Source organism: Lampris incognitus, chromosome 14, assembly GCF_029633865.1.
Source record: "Lampris incognitus isolate fLamInc1 chromosome 14, fLamInc1.hap2, whole genome shotgun sequence".
Lineage (NCBI taxonomy): Eukaryota > Metazoa > Chordata > Actinopteri > Lampriformes > Lampridae > Lampris > Lampris incognitus.
This window is the reverse complement of record NC_079224.1, coordinates 8,673,616-8,695,745: the sequence shown is the minus strand read 5'-3', so window position 1 is coordinate 8,695,745 and position 22,130 is coordinate 8,673,616. Positions and strand designations below refer to the sequence as shown.

The window sequence follows — 22,130 nt, the reverse complement described above, 5'->3', positions numbered from 1 at the left end:
ATGTTAACATAAAATCGGCCGCGCGCTGTCCTTTTCTCTCTCTCCCCCCCCCACCACCACCCCCCCGACTCGGACTGTCAAGCGCTCGGACGCTCGGGCTAAAAAACGCACCTCCAGGGGCGCGCGTGGAGGCCTTTGTGTTGGACGGCGAGGAGCGTTTACAGAAACGTCATGTTGTCATTGTGTGTGTGCCGTGTACTGTATGCCGGGGATCTTGTGTGTCTGCCGGAGACGGCCTTCCTTCCCTCCCTCCCCCCCTCCCCCCCCTCCCTGTCGGCGGCGTGTGAGACGGCCACCTGCGTGTTTTAATCACTGTCTGTCTTCTGCTCCCGTAGTTGTATGAAGAGGCTGTCAGAGGAGATAAAGTCCCCTCGGCCTGGACACCACGTCACCACTAATTCCTCACTTGTCTTTAGCCTCTCCCCCCTTCTCTCTCTCTCTCTCTCTCTCTCTCCCCCCTCTCTCTCTCTCTCTCTCCCCCCTTCTCTCTCTCTCTCTCTCTCTCTCCCGTCTCTCTCTCTCTCTCCCCCCCCCCCCTCTCTCTCTCTCTCTCCCCCCTTCTCTCTCTCTCTCTCTCTCTCTCGTCTCTCTCTCTCTCTCCCCCCTCTCTCTCTCTCTCTCCCCCCGTCTCTCTCTCTCTCTCTCGCCGTCTCTGTCTCTCTTGTTCTCTCTCTCCCTCTCTCTGTCTGTCGCTCTCTGTCTTTCACTATTTTCCCTGTTTTCTCTTTTTTGTCTTTTTTTAAAAGTCTGTCTCTCTTTCTGTCACTCTATCTCTTTGTCTTTTTTCTCTTTTTTGTCTTTTTAAAAAAGTCTGTCTCTCTCTGTCTCTTTGTCTCTCTTGTTCTCTCTCTCTCGTTCTCTCTGTCTGTCGCTGTCTCTGTCTCTCTCTGTCTCTCTCGTTCTCTCTCTCTGTCTCTCTCGTTCTCTCTCTCTGTCTCTCTCGTTCTCTCTCTCTATCTCTCTGTCTCTCCCTGTCTCTCTCGTTCTCTCTGTCTCTCTCTCTGTCTCTCTCTGTCTCTCTCTGTCTCTCTCTGTGTCTCTCTCTGTCTCTCTCTGTCTCTCTCGTTCTCTCTCTCTGTCTCTCTCATTCTCTCTGTCTCTCTCGTTCTCTCTCTGTCTCTCTCTGTCTCTGACTTTGTCTCCGTCTCTCTCTGTCTCTCTCATTCTCTCTGTCTCTCTCTCGTTCTCTCTCTGTCTCTCTCTGTCTCTGACTTTGTCTCCGTCTCTCTCTGTCTCTCTCTCGTTCTCTTTTTTGTCTTTTTTAAAAAAAAGTCTGTCTGTCTGTCTCACTCTCTTTCTCTCTCTCTGTCTCTTTATTTTTCTTTTTTCTCATGTTTGTTTTTTTAAATGTCTGTCTGTCTTTCTGTCCGTCCGTCTATCTGTCTCTGTCTGTCTCTGTCTGTCTCTGTCTGTCTTTTTGTCTCGCTCTCTCTCTCAATTCAAGTCAAGTTGCATTTTATATAGCGTGTTCTCTGTTTGCCTGTCTGTCTGTCTGTCTGTCTCTCTGTCTCTCTCATTCCTTCATCACATTCACTCATGTAGAGTTCCTCTTTCTTTTCCTGCATGTTCGGTGCATCGGTTCCCTCCTGTGTGTGTGAGTCTTTCACTGGCCTGCATGTGTGATAAGGGCTTGGATGGGATTTTCAGCAGCCTCGTTGCGGCAGTACTGTAAACGCTCCACTTTGTGCTGTTAATGTTGTCTTGCATTATAATTATTATTCTTTTTTTTTCTCATTTTAACGTCATGCTGACACCTCTGGTCAATCTTCTTTTCTAGGTGCAACAACCGTACCCAGTGTGTGGTTGTCACTGGCTCGGATGTGTTTCCAGATCCATGCCCTGGCACCTACAAGTACTTAGAGGTCCAGTATGAGTGTGTCCCCTATAGTAAGTATCCCCCATCCCTCACATTAAACCTGTGTCCGGGTGTTTCATCACCTTTGTAGGCTAGACAGAGGTGCTGTGACTCACTAGTGCCCTTGTTTCTTTGAATGGATAAAGTAGATGTCTTAATCTGTATGCAAACAGCCGAGAGACAGCACTTTCAGTGGTTAACAGTGGATGCCCATGTGACCCACGTCTCATCTGGCCGTGCTGCAGCTGAATTATTGCTTCTCTAGTTGAGATATTTTAGAGCCGTTTTCATTGAGGTGTGGGATATAACGTTAAAATCACAGTTGTGTTACTGGTACTGTGCTAGCTTTCCAGTGGACTCGGGGTGAGCTATCAAAACCAAAACATTTAAAGAGGATATTATGCCCCTTCTCCACTACATGGTACCGGCTCAGCTTGACTCGACTTTTTCTGTCTTCCGGGACTGGAAAGTACCGCCATTTTGGTAACTGTTACCGCTTTTCTGATACCGCCTTTGTCGAGGTTCCAAAAAAACTGGAGCGGGTACCAAAATCAACACAGACCCGCTACACTGAGGGGTACGGTCACGGCGATGGAAAATGACACCCTGCGAGTCGAGTCGAGTCGAGTCGAGCCGGTACCGTGTAGTGGAAAAGGGGCATCATGAAAATTATGTAAAAAAAGGCAATATAACCAAGTTAATGCATCAGTGCTATCTGTACTGACGTGTGGAGTTCAGCTGAGCCTGTGTAAAGTCATTTTCTTTGAGCAGATTAAAGTAATTTCGGTGTTGAATTGACCCTTTCCTTCCTTTCTGCAACTACAGTGATTACGTGTAGGCCGGCCCAGCGGTGCTGTAGACTGTGTCAATAACATCTGTAGGAAATTAATCCTGTAAAATAGCATTCTGGAGTGACCGTAATCCCTGCCTACACAACCTGCCCTTTGTGTTTAACATGGATACGCTCTCTCTGAAATATTCACTCTCTTTTCTTCTTTCACACTGACCTCTCTTTTTCCTCCCGTCTCCCCCCCCTCAAAACTCACTAACGTCCCTTTTTTTTTTTAACTTCCAGTCTCTCGCGTTGTCTCCAGCCGTCTTCCTCCCACACTCACGTGGCTTCTGTGATCCGCTAAAGAAACTTCTCATTAGGCAGATTTGTTCATCAGTCTTTGCTCGTTTGCTACGGCACTCGGTGGATCATTAAAACCAGTTTGGCCTGAAACATTAGCACTGAGTCATGCGGTGTGTGTGTGTGTGTCTGTGTGTCTGTGTGCGTCTGTGTGTGTGGGCAAGCAGCTGTAGTGTAGTTTTGATTTGTGTCTCTAAGGTTTAAACAAACTCAAACCACAGCAATACATGCCAAAAATAACCCTGGTAAAAGAATGTTATCGGTTGTAATCTGACCGCTCTTTCGAGAAATGGTCAAGTACTTCTTTGGAGCATAAATTTAGAGTGTTTTATTATGCTTATGTATTGGCCAACGTGTTAGCTTTAATGGCAGTTAGAAGAGGTAGAAGTGGAGCATTTTAATCCTCTTTAGAGCGATGCACTTAGTTCGTCTGCAGAGCTGACCCGTGTGTTTTTACATTCTAGGCTGAAAAACACCATTCACTAATAAACACTCTCTCTCCAGGTCTTATTCTCCCCCCAAACAGGCCGGCGGTTCATCTCCTGGTCACATCCTCTAACAAAATTCTTCACTCGCACCTGGTCGTTGACTCATGATAACCTTTCTCTCCCTTTTTGCACTCTTTTTGCTTTCTTTTCCAATGCCTAAAATAGAAGTGGAGCAAAAAGGTAAATGAGTGGTCTGACACCCCCCACCCCCCCTCACCCAACACACACCACCACCCCAACCCCCCCCTCCCTTCCCCGGCTCCTTTTTCTGTGGTGTTGAGTACTGCAACCAACCAACCACCCCCCCCTCCCCCTCCCCTCTTCCCCTCCCTCCCCTTACTTGATTGCCTCTCCTGTCAAATACCCAAACCCAAAGGGGGGATTGCAACACTGGAGTCCAAATGAATTTCAAAACAGAATTTCAAACCGCTTCCTGGGTCGTTACACATAATTTTTCTCAGACGCGAAAAGGCAACATGATCGGAAATCACCAACTGATGTGGTGATTTTTTTTTTCCCAGGGCCTCTTTGATTAATGCTCTTTTTTGAGTATGAGTCGCCATTCGTGTATATTGTCCTCTGGCTCAGTCTCAGTTTGCTTGGCCCAATGACTGCTGCACCCCACAGCACGTAACGCGAGGTAGCAGTGATGGCTGAGTGAGATTGGTAAAGACTGAAATCTTTTGAAGGGCAAACAAGGAGTCACTGTGTCCCTTTCGACCAGAACCAATCCATTTTAATGGTGTCAATGGGCAGCCTTGCCTTGACCTCCCTCACCCATCACTGGTTACTCTTGTCTTTCGCCACAGAAGCAGTGAGAGTCCTTTTGTTTTTCCCCCTTGCTATCATTCCCTCTGTTCCCCAAACCCCACCTCCATCTTACCTCTGCTTTGCTACCACCCACACCTCCAGTGACAATCTGTCGTCCACTCCCTTCTCGAGATGTCTATTCCCTTATTATTTTGGTGATTGACCTAAGTCATGTGAGTGTGCATGCACAGTATGTGTTTTTACCCAGCTGTCAGTGTGGCATATGATGTCAGAGACAGGCTGGTATTTAAAAAGGACTTATGAACTTCTCCCATATCCCATGTCTCTCATTTACAGGATTTTACTGTTTTTGTGTATTCTTTTATGTTGTTTTTTTCCCCGTTAGATTGTAGCAGCAGACTCTTGAGATGCAAGTTCTTTTTAATCTCATCTCTTAATAATCATCACTTCATACTCATCCGGTTTCAATTTTTTTTTTGCCATTATTTTGCAATAGCACAAAACATTTTTTTCCCTGAAATATGCAGTCCCTGATTTGTTTGTCCTGCATTCAGTTTGTAGAGCAGCAAGAATGTGTCTTGGCACAGTGTATTAGTCGTAAAAGCATATGTTTGCCTTATTATATTTTGTCTCACTTCCCTCTCTATCCCTAGTTTTCATTTGTCCTGGGACTCTGAAGGGTATAGGATCCCCCACCTTTATATTTGAGGCTGAGCAGCAAGCAGGGGCCTGGTGCAAAGACCCCCTGCAGGCTGCTGAAAAGGTTTTCTTCATGCCCTGGACACCGTACCGCACCGACACCCTTATCGAGTATGCCTCTCTGGAGGACTTCAAGAATGGTCGCCAGACAGCCACCTATAAGCTGCCACACCGAGTCGACGGGACAGGCTTTGTGGCCTACGACGGCGCCATATTCTTTAACAAGGAACGCACGCGCAACATTGTCAAGTTTGACCTGCGCACGCGCATCAAGAGTGGCGAAGCTATTGTAAATAACGCCAACTATCACGACACCTCACCCTACCGCTGGGGTGGGAAGACTGACATTGACCTGGCAGTGGACGAAAGGGGTTTATGGGTCATCTATGCCACAGAGCAGAACAATGGGCGCATTGTGGTAAGCCAGCTCAACCCGTACACGTTGCGCTTCGAAGCCACCTGGGAAACGTCCTACGACAAGCGCTCTGCCTCCAATGCCTTCATGGTGTGCGGCGTGCTGCACGTGGTGCGCTCGACCTACGAGGAGAACGAGAGCGAGGCCAGCAGAAGCCACATTGATTACGTTTACAACACCAAGCTGAGCCAGGGCGAGTATACTGATATCCTCTTCCCCAACCAGCACCAGTACATCGCGGCTGTGGATTACAACCCCAGAGACAACCAGCTGTATGTGTGGAATAACTTTTACATCCTGCGCTACGACCTTGAGTTTGGGCCCCCAGATCCAGCCGAAGGTAGGTCTCCTTTGTTTGTTTGTGTTTTTTGTTGTTGTTGTTTTTTCAGCATATCGTATCACCAGTGATGGGCTTTCTGTTGTATGGTTGCCGTGTGGGCTGTCCCAGATGACTGCCTTTTAATTTTGGATGCAATTCAGGTGTGATATAGAAAGGAGGGTTGTGTTAGTCTCGGGGAAAGGGCTCATTTGCTGACAGAAAATTACGGATTCACCTTGGACTGAGGGACAGCTCCCACAGGAACCTCCCTGCCACAGCGCTTCCTTCTTTATTACCATGCAGCAAGCCGAGGCACTCTCTCTACTTGAGGCTTGGACCCTATCAAATCCTCTAATCTCGGGCCTTATCTCAAAGTATTATGAACACCGCCCTTGACTTTCTCCTTATTTTCAGAATAGGATTCTGAAATATTGCACACAGTATGATAGGGGTTATCCCCTCTTCCTCACCTCAGAAATCTGTACTTGTGTTGCCATGGCAACCTCGTCAACTGTTCGGAGGCTGATGTTTACAATGGACTGGGAGGTGATCTACATAATATTGCCGCATGGCATTAAACCCTCCACGGCCAATTGTAGTGAGTTAGGTAGGCTCACAGTTAAATGAAGACAGATGACAAGGTTAAAAGAACTGCAAAGTATCCTGTCAGCCAGTCAGGGGATTTAAATTAATCTGAGAAGTGCCGAGGGGAGACAGACACGTCATCAGATGGGGCCCTTACATCACGTTGATAATGGGCATAATTACCTGACTGCGGGCTCCTTATCCCTGAGAGCCAGGCTGAGCCCCCGCGCTGAGGGGCAAAACAACGATCCCTACCACACTCCGCATTATGCGAGAGGCTCAAGTTGCCGCAGAGCACTGGTTCAGATTAACTTATGATTTTTAACTTCTGGATATTCCAAGTCGGGCTGTCATGGAGGGGAAATCTGATTCTTGACCCGTGCATGTGCATGTGTGTGCGTGTGTGTGTGTGTGCGTGCGCGCGTGATGTCTCAATGGGGGCTCTGTGCGCTTGAACTCTGGCCTCTTGTCAACATGCCTGTTTGTTTTCATGCTGCTCTCTGGAATCTCCTCGGCATGAGATGTTGACACCCGGGGGGCTCCAGGGCCGTGTCTTTCACACAGCCGTAAAAGCCTCAATTAAGACGATGTTAGAGGAGATATGAAACGCTCCATCTTTAATGAGCTCTCCTTGTGTGCGTACTGCCTACTCCAGTGGTCACGTTTGCATGTATGTAAATGTGATTAAAAGCTGAATTATTACAATTACCCTACTTGTCCCAAAAGAGCCGCAGAGAAACAGGAGAAGTGGCCATCACAGTGCATTTGCCCTGAAGGGTTTAATGTGCCTCCACAGCTACTGTAAGGACTGGGCACACACAGATGCTGCATTGTGCAGCAGCAGCAGCAGGAACAGTGAATGTAATCAAGGAAGCCAACAGTAGGCAGTTGTTGATTTGACCCATTATTTTAAGCGCCCGTTTCCGCAACTGCTCCACTATTGGATTCCAGTCTACGACGCGCAAAAGGGTACCTGCCGCTGAACTTGTTGCGGTGGATCATTAAGTGTGTTTTATGGGAACATTTTGGAGGGCTGTTGACCCAGAAAGGCAGAGGAGGCAGCCGGAGATACTTCTGCCAGCAGCGGCACTCAGGATTTTGTGAATGGCACATGAAAGTAATTGGTCCATGTTTATTAGGTTCCCCCCCCCTCACATCCACACCTTTAACTTCACCGCTATGTAGCCATTAGGATTTATTGCCGCCCGTGATACGGAGTTGAATTAAACAAGCCATTCTGCAGGGTAGTCTAATGGTGCTGAAATAACGTGTCTCTCACTGAAACTGAGGAGCACTTGAGGCGTAGAGGAAATTAATTGTGCCCATTAAGATTCATGGACCATAGAGTGAAGTTCTCTCAAACACCAAAATCGGGGTATTTCTTTCCCTTTTGCAGAACTGACAAAGAACAATAAGACCGAGCATCTGCTATCAGAATCATCAACACTTGACCCAATGTTCATCCAGGGTTTTCATGCTACCGGCTATCAGGGATCAGGAACATGTATTTGTCATTTCATTCCATGCACCTGCACACATGAAATGAAATGTCATTTCCCCGAGCCCACAGCAGTGCAACACAAAGACAAAAACACATCCAAACTACAAGAACACATATATCCAAACTATATATCCAACATGTACAGAAAAAATTCACTGTCCAAGAGAGGGAACGCCAGGATGACTGTCGGAACTGCCGGTCTGCATGGGCCAGCAGTTAGCATAGCCTGCCCCGCTCCTGCGTCCTGTCAGACCACCCTCGGTGTTTCCTGTTCGGGCACAGCTCCAGGCAGGCCCGTGGTCCCTGGGCCCACCGGACGCAGCAGACCAAGCTCCCCCAGCTGATCCAATACCGGCTCTCCCAGCTAGACACCTTCGACACACCTCCCCACAGTCCACACTCCACATGATGACACCAAAAACACAGTCAACGCTAGGCGAGGCCGCCGCCAGACCACCCTCGGTGTTATCGGAACTGCCGATCTGCATGGACTAGCAGTTAGCTTAGCCTGCCCCACTTCGGCGTCCTGTCAGACCGCCCTCGGTGTTACCTCCTCGGGCACAGACTAGGGGTCTATTTTTCAGTTTGGTGATCAAAGCAGAAAGTAATGAACCATCATCCACTAGTCTGTGTTTTCTTGAGTGGCGTGTTTATGTTGTTTCGTCTTGTTTCTGTGTCTCTGGACGCAGGTCCTGGCTAAAACAATACCCCCCAATTTCTTAGGGTTATTGCATTTTCCTCTTATTAACCCAGCAAATTCACACATGCCTTGAGGATCAATACTCAAGACACTGTTTCTCCTTACAAGTCTCACTTATAAGAGGTACCTGCCAATAACAAGCGCATGCTGTTACAAGACTTGCAGGGACGCCGGTTAATGTATTTACTTGAATATCGACAGATTCTGTTCCAATGAATTGAAATTTTAAAAAAAGCCAATTGCAACAGGCAGCCAGTAATTGCCAAAACCGTTTCATGCTAACAAGGAGAGAAAGGGGGGGGGGCTAATTTCTCTTTGAGGCCGCATTGATCTGAGGCTTAGAGATGAAAAGTGTAATATTAATGACTTTGTTCAAAAGTCTGTCAAGACACATAGGGCACAGCCACGTCTAGCAGCCAGGTAACATTAAACAGGAAGTCGGGAGATGAAATGCCAAGCTGGCCGTGCTTTGATAGGCTAAATACCGGCGTGTTTGGCCCGGGCGGCCTTATCCGAGCCGACACGTTGCAGAGACACGGAGCTCCCGGTGACGCTTCTGACTCACCACGCCGCCGCTGACATTTTGCTGAACCGCCTGCGTAGACTCGGGGAGGGGGATCCGGCCGACAAGGCGGGTGCTGTTGTAAGATGTTAAGACTTATTTCATTTTCCATTTCATTTCGTTATTATTGTAACCGGTTATTTTCTTGCCCGGTGCGGGATTCGATACGGGGTGCACTGCACCACAAGGCGACGTCACTAACCGCTCGGCTAAAGGGTCAGACCCGTTAGCTAGGGGCTAACGTGTCTTATTAGTAGTTTACAGTCATCAGCCTCTCCCGGAAGCGCGCCCTCACGCTTTGTTATTCCCGCGCTCCGAAGAGACTTCTGAGGATCTGCACACTTCCGGATCCCGCCGCTGCCACCAGTGTAACCGGATATTTTCTTGCCCGGTGCGGGATTCGAGACGGGGTGTACTGCACCACAAGGCGACATCACTAACCGCTCGGCTAAAGGGTCAGACCCGTTAGCTGGGGGCTAACGTGTCTTATTAGTAGTTTACATTTGTTTGTTTATTTTTGAATTTTAAATCAACACTGCAGTGCTGATTGGTTAGAAACTTGGCACAATATATATTTTCCTGTAGCCCCGCCCCCGCCGCTCTCTGTTAGCCCCTCCCTCGGATCCTACCGCTTGGTGTCGTCCATGCGGTTTCGTTCGGGTAGGATTTCACAGAAACACCGTCGACGGGAGCTGCAAGCAAGACGATCCCCGTCGCATCCAGCCCGCCCAACCAAACCAGTCTTTTAACGAGGGTTTTGAAGTGTTTCACATGTGTCGGGTTTGTTTTTCTGGGTTGCCTAAAAACACGACCCAGACGAGCTAACGTCAGCCCCGTCGAAGAAGGCATCTGTTTTACGATGTCACTGTGTGGCGCGCCCAGGCAGGATATGATGTAATCGGTGTGTAACGTCAGAAACCCGGCTGAAAATGTGCAGCATGATGATCCCGTAGCGCACTGGTCACAACAAAGTCATAAAAGCCTTGTGTTTTTCCTCTGCGGCGCGATTCATTCCAGGTTTTATATCAAGAAGAAAAACACAAACACTCACAGACGGAACATTAATTGACCAAGCGTGCTCAGAGGCTGTTTTCTCTCCGAGGTGTAACTCGGCCAGGAGAAATGGGAGGAGGGTCCGAGGTGGAGAGGGAGGACGAGTTTGTTTTTTTGTGAATTTTCACCCCCCCCCTTTTTCTCCCCCATTGTATCCGATTACCCCGCTCTCCCGAGCCCTCCCGGTCTCTGCCCCGCCCCCTCTGCCAACCCGGGGAGGGCTGCAGACTACCACGTGCCTCCTCCGAAGCACGCGGAGTCACCAGCCGCTTCTTTTCACCTGACCGCGAGGAGTTTCGCCAGGGGGACGTTGCGCGTGGGAAGATCACGCTATTCCGCCCCCTCCAGTACCCCCCCGAACAGGCGCCCCGACCGACCAGAGGAGGCGCTAGTGCAGCGACCAGGACACATAATCCACATCCGGCTACCCACCCACAGACGCGGCCAATTGTGTCTGTGACGCCCAACCGAGCCGGAGGTAACAAGGGGACTCGAACCGCCGATCCCCCGTGTTGGTAGGCAACGGAATCCGCCACGCCCCCCGGACGGCCAGGAGGACGTGTTTTAATTGCAATGTGCTGTGTCGAGGAGATGTTTCAGGCTTACAGGAGTGAGGCTACATATAGGATGGATGAAAAGAAGACTCTGTGTGTGTGTGTGTGTGTGTGTGTGTGTGTGTGTGTGTGTGTGTGTGTGTGTGTGTGTGTGTGTGTCTTTCTGGCTGGCTGCCTTTGAGTGCTTTAGTGTGTCCTGCCTGCTGCTCTGCCCACCTCTCCTCCGGAGTGTGGTCATGGATTGGTGGCTGCGCCCAGGCCTCTGCCCTACAGTCTTCAGTTTCATCCCTCATAAATAACCGTGCTTTGATTCAAGGCATGTCCAGCAGACCTTCTTCTTCTTCTTCTTCTTTTTCTTTTTTTTTTTCTTTTTTGGCTCCTGCTCTTGAGAGAACGGGTGTCAGGAATGCAGGCACCCTCTCCGGAATTTCTAGGTGGCTTTATTTTTAATCAGCAACCGGCAATATTGAGGACACACAAAGCGGTGGGTGGAAATCCGCCAGCCTTTCTGAGTGTGACGTCAGAGTTCCCTGCCTCCCACTGCCACGCAGTAACCCCACGCGCCGCTTGGGTCCTGGCAATAGGGTCACGTGGGCTTTGTATGAGGCGGTGCAGGATGTGCAGTCGAGTCGAGTCGAGTCGAGTCAAGTTTATTTGTGTAGCCCAAATTCCCGAGGTGGTCCCGACGGGCTTTACGATCAGCACAATATACAACAGTAGGCGACATACGACACCCCCGATCCTCGCACCCTCAACCCGAATGAGGAAAAACCTTATCGGGACAATGAAGATGGGAGGAGGGATCCCTCTTCCACGATGGACAGACATACAGTAGATGGGGGGTGGAGGGTGGGGGGCGTCCGGGTGGCGTGGCGGTCTATTCCGTTGCCTACCAACACCGGAATCGGCGGTTCGGATCCCCGTGTTACCTCCGGCTCGGTCGGGCGTCCCTACAGACACAGCTGTCCGTGTCTGCGGGTGGGGAAGCCGGATGTGGGTGTGTGTCCTGGTCGCTGCACTAGCGCCTCCTCTGGTCGGTCTGGCCGCTTGTTCTGGGGGGGGGGTAGCGTGATTCTCCCACGCGCTACATCCCCCTGGTGAAACTCCTCACTGTCAGGTGAAAAGAAGCGGCTGGCGACTCCACGTGTATGGGAGGAGGCACGTGGTAGTCCGCAGCCCTCCCCGGATCGGCAGAGGGGGTGGAGCAGAGAGCTGGACGGCTCGGAAGAGTGGGGTAATTGGCCGGATACAACTGGGGGGGGGGGTAAACCCCACCCCAGTTGATGCAAAGCATTTAAGCAGGGGTGCTAATCTTGTGAAGAAGGAGCAGGGCGAATTTGGTGAATCTGTGCACATACGCGGCGGCCTTATGTAAAATTGATACCTTGTGGGATTTGTTGTTTCTCTATCGTTAGTCGCCAGTGCCGACACGAGCTCTTACGCAGTTCTTATCTGCAGAGGCTGTCTTACCGAGTTACGCTGAAATGCTCGAAAAAACAAACACAAAGACAGACCAAGATAGGAATGCGGGCACACGCACACACACAGACAGACACACACACGCGGAGTCCCAGCATCTCTTATTCATGCAGTCTTGCTGGGTGCACTAGTGAGGCTGCAGCGTGCATGCCCATTAGTCGGGTAAGTGCTGGCTGGCTCGCTTTCTGTGCTTTCAGCGGCCTATCTTTATAGTTTTGGGACAATCCGTGTTGGGGGGGGGTTCTTAATTTTTCTCCCCAGTTGTGTTCTTTGTATTTTAATGTTATTTTCAGTTTTGCAGTTTTGCATTCAACACACACGTGTGTGTGTGTGTGTGTGTGTGTGTGTGTGTGTGTGTGTGTGTGTGTGTGTGTGTGTAACATCACTGCAGTTTTGCAGAGGGCACACAGTCGGGTATTCCTAGAGTACACATAAAAGGTGGCAGGTTGCATCACTACAGGCCCTAATTAAAAATGGTTTGTCTTGGAGGTGGTCAGTGAACGGCCCCATATGCTCGGGAATCTACTGGGTGCGTTAGATTTATGGAAGCCTGTCGTCTCCGTCTGCATGATCACGATCCTTTCATCGAGCCCTTTCTGAAAGCAGGGGGGGGGGGGTGGAGGTGATTTCCGCTCTTTTGTCAGGACCGTTTTGTTGTTGTTGTTGTTGTATTCTTTATTCTCTATTTCAGATCCCCATTAATCACGGCCTCCGCAGCGACTCTTCCTCCTGGGCTCTTAACGGCAGAGCAGGTCGTTTAAAATTCAACAAGCCAAAACAGAACGTAGATCAACACAACAGCGATGACCAGAAACGTCACACAAAACCCGACCTGTCACACAACGATGTGAAACTCTCCGTACCCCGTCATACCCGATTAGACGAAAACAGAAACGGTTACCGCGAATGAGCAAAAAAAAAGATGAATTCATTAGAATAATTGGATAATTAAAATGATTCAAATAAAGCAAGACATCACTCGTAACAGAGACTTGGCCCGTTACCCCGCCCTTCCCGGCAGTCCCGGTCGCTGCATCCGGGGAGCGCTGCAGACTACCGCGTGCCCCCTCCCATACACGCGGAGTCGCCAGCCTCTTCTTACCACCTGACGGTGAGGAGTTTCACCAGCGGGGGGACCCCCCCTCCCAGTTCCCTCTCCCCCCCCCCCAAAACAGGCGTCCCAACCGACCAGAGGAGGCGCTAGTGCAGCGACCAGTACACATACCCACATCCGGGTTCCCACCCGCAGACACGGCCCGGCTACATCCCCACGGAGGCCTGCTCCACGTGGGGACCGAGAAGGAGAGGTCGGGGAGTTTTTCAGCATGACATCATCACATCATGGCTCCGTATTGCTGTTGTTCAGCTTCCGAGACAGGAAATGGCTTCTCGGAGGCATTTATAACGCGATTAAAGTCACCATTTTGCTCCGATGCGTATGTGGGCCCGCTCAACTGATGGTCCATTCCCCATTGTTTAATCGATCTCAATCTGCTCCAGGCCGTGTGGTGTCTTTTCTCCCCGTGTTTCTCGCACGCCGAGCACCCTAATACACCCGTAATGCCGCCGGTATCGTTCAGCATATGCCATCGAGGCGGCGCTCCCCGTCAGATTGCCCATCGAGAGACTTTACCGCCTCTCGAGTGACACGGCAGCTAATTGGTCAACCCTCTTCGGCTGAGGGCCATTAGAGGACACAAAGCCCTCGACGGTGAGAGGGACTCATTTCACACATCCATCCGTTATCCGAACCGCTTATCCTGCTCTCAGGGTCGCGGGGATTCTGCAGCCGATCCCAGCAGCCATTGGGCGGCAGATGGGGAGACGCCCTGGACAGGCTGCCAGGCCATCACACACGGCCGAGTCACCTGACCTACATGTCTCTGGACTGTGGGAGGAGACAGGAGCGCCCCACGCAGGCACGGGGAGGACATTCAAACTCAGCACAGAGGACGACCCGGGACGACCCCCGAGGTTTGGACTACCCCGGGGCTCAGATCTGCTCGCCGTGAGGCGTCCGCCGCTAACCACCGCGCTACCGTGCCGCCCCTTGACTCGTTTCCGCCGGGGGAGAAGACCCGCGGAGCGCAGACGAGGCCCAGCAGAGATGAAAAGCAGCGGACTAACCAGCGTTTCACTTTCCCGCTGCAGGTTTTTCCCTCTGTTCATTATCTGTGTGCCGCCGCTGCACCCGTTAGTCGCAGTCAGACTCCACCACAGAGAGCCTTTAGCTGCGGTCGTCTCCGAGCACAGTCTGCTCCAATTAAAGGGAGAAAACGAGTCCCGACTCCATCTGCACACTAGCGCTGCCGTGGAAGCGGCCGGTGGCTCGGTTTGTTTGGTTTTTGTTGTTGTTTTTGTGAGCCGGAGAGAAGCAGGCGAGAAGGTCTGAACGTCTCGGTGCACGAAATCAGTCGTAAACGTCCTTAAATGCTGGGAACAAAACGATTTTGGCAACCGTTTGTGTCATTAACACTAAAGTATTTCCAAAAATATGTATCGTAGCAACTCGATATTTCAACATTTCTTGCCTAATGGGTTTTTTTTTTTTTGTTGGTTTTTTTTGGGAAGGCTTAAGCGGATTACTTCATGGTGACGGATGACATGTCAGAATGAACAATCATTTGGAAATGCTGGGGTTTTTATGCACGGTGCATACACGTGGCGTGGTATTTAAGAAGCAAGTATCATGCATGAGTTTTGGGTTGAGAAGGATTTATTAGCAAGCAGTCTTTCATTGTATTGATTCGGTGGCTTATATTATCCTGTCTCCCAATATGTCCTAATGGAATCACTAATTAATGAGTTTATGCTTTATATTATCACTAATGGCCCTTAGAGATTATGCAAATGGCAGACATAGTATGCAAATGGCATAGTATTTATTCATTAATCATGATTGTAGGATGAATTTCCAGATCATGCGTACAAGTGACGGGCGAGAAACGTGCTGTCAGGGTTGTCGTGGCGCTCGGAGACGCCGGTGCGCTGAAGTCTGGGCCCAACCGGGAGCAGAGGCGTCGGTTTCCCGCCGGTCCCCGCAGCAAATTAATTAGCCGATACGAGCGTGACGCCGGGGCGTTGAGCCCTGCGATGATCTGTGAGCGAGCAGAGGCCTCAATCTCACTTATCCCAGGGAAAACAACATCACAAGCCATTTGCGAGACATTTGACGCTTTCAATTTTTTCCTCTTTAAACGCGCTGAAACAATTACGGAAGTTTACCCATTTATCATTTTAAGGAGAAAAATATATCAACATTGAATTTTATATATATATATAAATAATACTTTTTCCTCCGGTGTGGGAAGATGGCAGCGCATATTCACCTTTGCAGCGGCCTCACCCGGTGCCGGTGTGGGAAGATGGCCGCGTGAACTTGCGTTTTTTGCGGCCTCACCCAGCACCGTCCATGCAGCGTCTTCGTCCACGTCCGCGTCGTAAGTTTGTTTTGTCTTCGTTTGCTGGCTGAAGAGGTAACACCGAGGGCGGTCTGACAGGACGCGGAGCGGGGCAGGCTAAGCTAACTGCTAGCCCATGCAGACCGGCAGTTCTGACAGTCATCCTGGCTGGCGGCCTCGCCTAGCCTTGACTGTGTTTTTAGTGTCGTCGTGTGAAGTGCGGGGAGGTGTGTCGAGGGTGTCCGGCTGGGAGAGCCGGCGTTGGCTCGGCTGAGGGAGCCTGGCCTGCTGCGTCCTGTGGGCCCAGGGACCACGGCCCTGCCGGAGCTGCACCCGAGAAGGAAATACCGAGGGCGGTCTGACAGGACGCGGAAGCGGGGCAGGCTAAGCTAACTGCTAGCCCATGCAGACCGGCAGTTCTGATAGTCATCCTGGCTGGCGGCCTCGCCTAGCCTTGACTGTGTTTTTAGTGTCGTCGTGTGGAGTGCGGGGAGGTGTGTCGAAGGTGTCCGGCTGGGAGAGCTGGCGTTGGCTCGGCTGAGGGAGCCTGGTCTGCTGCATCCTGTGGGCCCAGGGACCACGGCCCTGCCGGAGCTGCACCCGAGAAGGAAACACCGAGGGCGGTCTGACAGGACGCGGAAGCGGGGCAGGCTAAGCTAACTGCTAGCCCATGCAGACCGGCAGTTCTGATAGTCATCCTGGCTGGCGGCCTCGCCTAGCCTTGACTGTGTTTTTAGTGGAGTGCGGGGAGGTGTGTCGAGGGTGTCCGGCTGGGAGAGCTGGCGTTGGCTCGGCTGAGGGAGCCTGGTCTGCTGCATCCTGTGGGCCCAGGGACCACGGCCCTGCCGGAGCTGCACCCGAGAAGGAAACACCGAGGGCGGTCTGACAGGACGCGGAAGCGGGGCAGGCTAAGCTAACTGCTAGCCCATGCAGACCGGCAGTTCTGACAGTCATCCTGGCTGGCGCTCGTTCTCTGGACGGTGGAATGTTTTGGACTGTGTTGTCAGCTGTTTGTGTGTTTTTGGTTTTGCTTTGTTCTCTCGGTTTTTGTATGTATTTGGTGGTGTCGTTTATGTCATTTGTGTCGCACTGCTGTGGGTTGGGGGGAAACGGAATTTAGTTTCTTTTGTGTACACAAGTACATGAAAGAAATGGCAATGAATTGTTCCTGATTCCTGATATATATATGTATATATATATAACATATATAAACTTATAAACTTGCAGGGTCTAACTCCCTTTCAACACGTAAGACTGACTACTGTTTCGCATGACGTTCTCTGAGCTACTCGACGACTATTTTTGGTCAAACTTTTGTTTGTTTTTTTTTGCGGCTGAAGTTCTAGAAATGTTCCTTAGAGTCTCGACGTCCTTCTAAACCTCGTAGCCCCCCCCCCCTGTCATCTGTTAAGGACAGTAGCCGAACACGTCCCCCGACTGCCATGCTGCCAAGAAGGACGTGACTGAGTGAGCGGGTGACAGATGCACAATGACTGAAGGAGTGTTAAGTAATTAGCCAGGGCCCCTGCCCGGGGAAAAGGTCAGCGAGTAAAATGTCACAACACAGGCACACTGCCGGGCCAACCGGGCTTCTCTTTCTTATTACAGTAGTGGGAGTCAGGGGTACTTACTTCCTTCTTTGGCTGTATATTACGGCAGGTTAATCCCCCCCCCCCTTGCATCGATACACATCTGAAAGGGTGTAATCGCCACATCCCCGCGGACGGGCTTTTGAAACGGACTGGGGATTTTCACTGAAAATGGAGGAAAACTCGATTCCCGCCATCTGCTGATCAGCCCCAGAAACGCAAACTGCGGGCATTGTCACCAAGAAATGGAGATGTGCGTCTGATGATGGGGTGTCGGATAGCATGATATTGCATTTTTTTCCCAGAAGCGCCCGGGCCCGCTGAAGACGAGACGGCAGGCCCTTTTCACAAAAGCAGACCTCGTTGTGGGAAGCTGCTTTTATCACCACAAACGATCAGCTGGCGGTGGTGAAATATAGGATCATCCACGCTGGAGACAAGTGGCGTCTCTGTGTAGTCCTCTTCCTGCCACCCACCCACACACACACACACACACACACACATATATACATTTTCATATATATAGCATTTATAATAGATATACATATATTTCCTCTGTTTTTATTGGCTATTCTGTATTGAATTATGAAATTTACATTTGCTCATTTCCCTTTTTTGCTGTCTCATTTCCTAGTTATCTCCGGGCTGTCTCTAGCAGATATCCTCCTGTAACTAAGAGCCCTCATGTATTGCAGCAACACACCAGAAAAGCATGGTGTGTGTGTGTGTGTGTGTGCACATGTGCATACACTCATGCACAGATTCGCTCTGTAGGCTAGCCAGGCATTGCATACACTTGAATTGCATTTTTACTGATGCATGGCTCTTGCCTGAAGCAGTGCGGTCCCCGTTTCCTCACATCTACTTTATCAAAGTGAGAGAGATGAAACGGCGGGGGGGGGGGGGGGGAGTAAAGTGTAGAAGGGCTTTGTCTTCTCTCTCGACATATAGTCAGCCCCACGGTATCGACTCTCTTGCAAAGGAATCGCTCCCGTGCAAAAAGATGCTCTACCGCCGGTCCTTCCCCTTATTTGTGGGCTCAAGTGAAATACAAATAGCCGAGCTGGTGTGGTGTGGTGTGTGGTGTGCGGTGGGGCAGCCTCCGTCCTGTGCAGCGAGGGAGCAGGACAGAGCTGGAGTAATGGCTGCACGCTGCACTACGTTTTTTTATTTCCAAGAATTATGGGCGGCAGTAACTCAGAGCCGTACCCACAAACCATGGGACTTAAAAACTCTCAAAGGTCCCCCTACCGGCAGGTTTTGATGCGAGTTCTGGGTGCAGACTTTTATTAACTCTAGCCCTAACAGCCTCAATCCTCTCCTTCTAGTGCCGACCGAGGAGTTCTCCGTCTCGCCGTCCATACCCGAGACCACCGCTGCGATCACCACCACCGCTGCGGCGAAAGGGAGGGGGCAGGTTAACGCCACCGGAGCGGCCGCCGACCCCAGGGACGGGAGAGACCCCTCGGAGGGCTCCCGCGGCTCAGGCACAGCAGGGCCCGCTTTCCCAGAATTGCCCCCCACGCCCCGGCGCTTCTGTGAGGCCACCAGGAGGAGAGCCATCGACTGGCCTCAGACCCACACTGGCACAACGGTGGACAGGCCCTGCCCCAAAGGAACCAGAGGTAGGCCAAAAAAGCATGGGGAACTCAGCCGCAGCTTCAAATCTGTTCTTCAGATGCTTTAGAGATTGCCTGTTGGAGTTTCGCGTCAACATCTGGCAATCTACAGCCACTCTCCTTAGCTATCCTCAGCCACCGAATAAAGAAAGAGTCACAATGACGCGATTTCACATTTATTTCGCCGCAATCTTGAGAGTTGGGCACAATCTCAACTGAAATGGCTTCTAATAATGTAAGTCGGGGCTCCAAAGCAGCACCGTGGACAAAACAACAGCCGAAACAAAGATCACAGGGAACACGGTGCAGCTGATCATTATACGGCTATTCATTTGTCAGTGATATCCGCTCTCCAGAATTTTTATTTTTTAAACGAGTTACCTTTAGAAAGCCTCATCCCAAAGACTGGCAGAACTGTCACAACACAAGGCGAGGCTATCGGAGGATAAAAGCAAGAAAGAGACAATGTTTTTCACAGTTGGAGGGGGGGGGGTGGTGACAAGTACCGGATGACAAGCGCTCTTCTCGGTGCCGTGGAATTCACTGGGAAACGGTTATGTATTTAATTAAGATGTGTGTGATACGGTAACGTGGGGGAAGGAAATGCATGCAATTCTGAAAACGTGTCTATAATCAGTCGGTGACAAATTAGTCGAGGAGTATTTCCTGCCGGATAGAAACCGAGCTGTAGAACAGACCCCGAAGTCTATCGGGGTCGCCCCCGCCGCCGTCAGATTTCCCCCGTTCCTTTAGCAGGAGCGAAGCTGACAGGCTTTCAGATGGCTGCTCCTGCTGGCCGTGTCGTTCCTCGGTCTGGGGAGTCCGTGTGAATGGAGGATCAGTGGGAGGAACTGTATCCGCAAGAGGCTCTGGCTTCCCTCCAAACTGTTGTGTTTGTTCTGTGGCACTGCAGGCATCGCCTCCTTCCTCTGCACCGTGGCGGGGACTTGGTGCTCCAAGGGGCCGGACCTCAGCAACTGCACTTCCCACTGGGTGACTCAAGTCGCGCAAAAGGTATGATTTGAAAATGTGCAAATTGCAGAATGTTTCGAAGGGAGTCAAAAAAAGAAATGCATTGAGCTAGCAGACGGGCGGCTTCATCTCATCTTATGCGCTGCAGAATCTCATTGTGTGACGCGGGTGGTTTTCTCACGAGAGGCTGGCCTGTCATGTTTAGTGCATTATGTTCCGTACGACACCGTCAACGCCTGTGTTTCGCATTCACCCCACCCACATGAGTCGCTTGGCCGAGAGTAATGGCGCAGCTGCTATTGATTATAACCAAGCAGTTTGCAGGATACATTATATGGGATTTACGTTGTAGTGCCGACTTGTAAGGCGAGTTTAATTGACTCTGCCCCCGCTTTGCTGTATGTCTGTACTCAAGATCCGCAGCGGTGAAAACGCAGCTAATTTAGCCAACGAGCTAGCGCGCCACACGCAGGGCCCGGTGTTCGCCGGCGACGTCAGCTCCTCGGTGCGTCTGATGGAGCAGCTGGTGGACATTCTGGACGCTCAGCTGCAGGAGCTCAGTCCCAAAGAGAAGGACTCACCTGGGCGCAGCTTCAACAAGGTAATGTGGTAAAACCCTGGCTGACCTTTTGTGGCCCCTCATTAAACTTTGCAATCCCCCTTTTTCCCCCCACCTCCGACTCAACCCAGGTCAAGACATTCATTAGAGGGACCCCCGCTGTTACGTGCAAACAAAAACACATGCGCACCCATGCGTGCACGCACACACATGCACACACATGCACACGCATGCACATGTGCAGTGCTTCAGGAGAGGAAGTAGGCAGGGGTGCTTAGCCCTGAAAGGGAGCTCATTCCTCTCCAGCTCCGTGATAATTACTGGCTTTGGAAAAGCGGCCTCACCTGGCAGCTTCAGCTTAAAGGATGTAATGGTCATAAGCGCCCCCCCCACCAACACAAATCAATGACTTTCCAGTCCTGACAAGCATAGGACTGCCCTCCTCATGCTCCTCCCGGCGTTCCGGAGAGAAAAGATAAGGCCAAAGGCATATCTATGTCTCTCAACTGTTGACAAGCCCATGAAAGACGAGTGACACATGAAAAAGCAACATTGCTTTGCTGCCTTTCTAGACTGAACAGCCATTTCTGTGTAAACGGTGATTTGCAGCAAAGTGTCACCCGCAGCCTTATGTTCAAACGGCTAGAAACGCCGCCGCCGCGCTGTTTCGGCTGCGAGTTACGTGCTGTGTGCGTGCAGTGCCAATGGCGCTGAAGTGATTGGAACGACGTAGCAACACCTACATGTGAATTGCCGCTGACAAGCGGCGTCGCCCAAACAGCACCAGCACCCTCTCTCCGCCAACAGAAAAGGAAGTCGTGGCAGCCCGTGGGAGCTCGTGTTGTTTGAGAAATTCGCTTTGCTTTAGAGAAAGCCAACGGGCTTGTTTGTTTGGCTTACTTGTGGTGTGCTGAAACCATTACAAGTGTTATCTGAGGGACATCATCTCGTCTCAGTAATTATAATTCTGGGCTGAAATGCAATAAAGCCACTGTATTATTATTATTTTTTTTTAATTATTTTTCTCCAGTCCTGACTCACCTTGGGAGAGAACACCACATATCGGGGCAAAGCGCTTGAAAAAGAGCTAATATTTAATTCACAAAGCCATGAAATACAAATCCCCCCCCCCCCGCTTTCTATATGAACTCAACATGTTCAAAAGCGCTGCTTATGAAAAGTATGAAAATCTGGTCTCAGCATTTTTCTGCTAGTGTTTCTGTGCTATCTCAGCCCTTCTCCTCGCCATTATGAATTCCATATTCGTACGAGAAGAGCGCGCTCAGTGGACTGCAGCTCTCCGCCAGGCGTATCTCCCCTTCTCCGGTGCTCAGACTTAAGACGACAAACCAGCTGAGGAGTTAGCACTCGGCTACGGCGTAAAACAGGTGTTTCAAAGGTTTTCGAATCGCCGCAACCCCAAGAGACCCTCGATCATGCAGTCACAACTGTGCACAAAAACTATTAGGCTGACGGGCCCAGTAGTATAGCAGATTAAGAGTGGACAGACACACACACCCACCCACACAAAAGCCAGTGTTTTTCCTGCCTTTGTAAGACTTTTGCACAGCGCCCAAGTTGATTGACTGGGAAATATGAAGAAAAAAACGAGTTTTTAATATGCAGCTCTCAAGCTAAAAATCTAGCTAAGGATTTTTATTTATTTTTTTGCCTGTCAGTCTGTGGATGTGCAGTCTCTCAGGCGGATCCTCGCACGAATGCAACCGAGTCTAACATGAACTTGGGCTTTCCAAAAAGAAAAGGTTTGCTATGCGTCCGTTTTGGTCCGACCCCATCCCTGTCTTGTATTTTCGTAACATAACGAAGCCGGGTAAACCGGTAGACTCACGTCTAGGGTTGACTCGGATCAGGCAGCG

At 50.6% G+C, this 22,130-nt stretch overlaps 1 protein-coding gene across 1 annotated transcript in view; it reads left to right on the top strand.

Annotated features, from left to right (window-relative positions):
* Positions 1 to 22,130, top strand: part of LOC130124270 (adhesion G protein-coupled receptor L2-like) — a 77,373-nt gene that overhangs the window by 28,986 nt on the left and 26,257 nt on the right. Inside the window, exons 3-8 of the mRNA XM_056293724.1 lie at positions 1,778 to 1,887; positions 3,641 to 3,655; positions 4,900 to 5,700; positions 18,432 to 18,728; positions 19,636 to 19,736; positions 20,110 to 20,295. Coding sequence (XP_056149699.1) covers positions 1,778 to 1,887; positions 3,641 to 3,655; positions 4,900 to 5,700; positions 18,432 to 18,728; positions 19,636 to 19,736; positions 20,110 to 20,295 — 1,510 coding nt within the window. The remainder of the gene's footprint in view (positions 1 to 1,777; positions 1,888 to 3,640; positions 3,656 to 4,899; positions 5,701 to 18,431; positions 18,729 to 19,635; positions 19,737 to 20,109; positions 20,296 to 22,130) is intronic.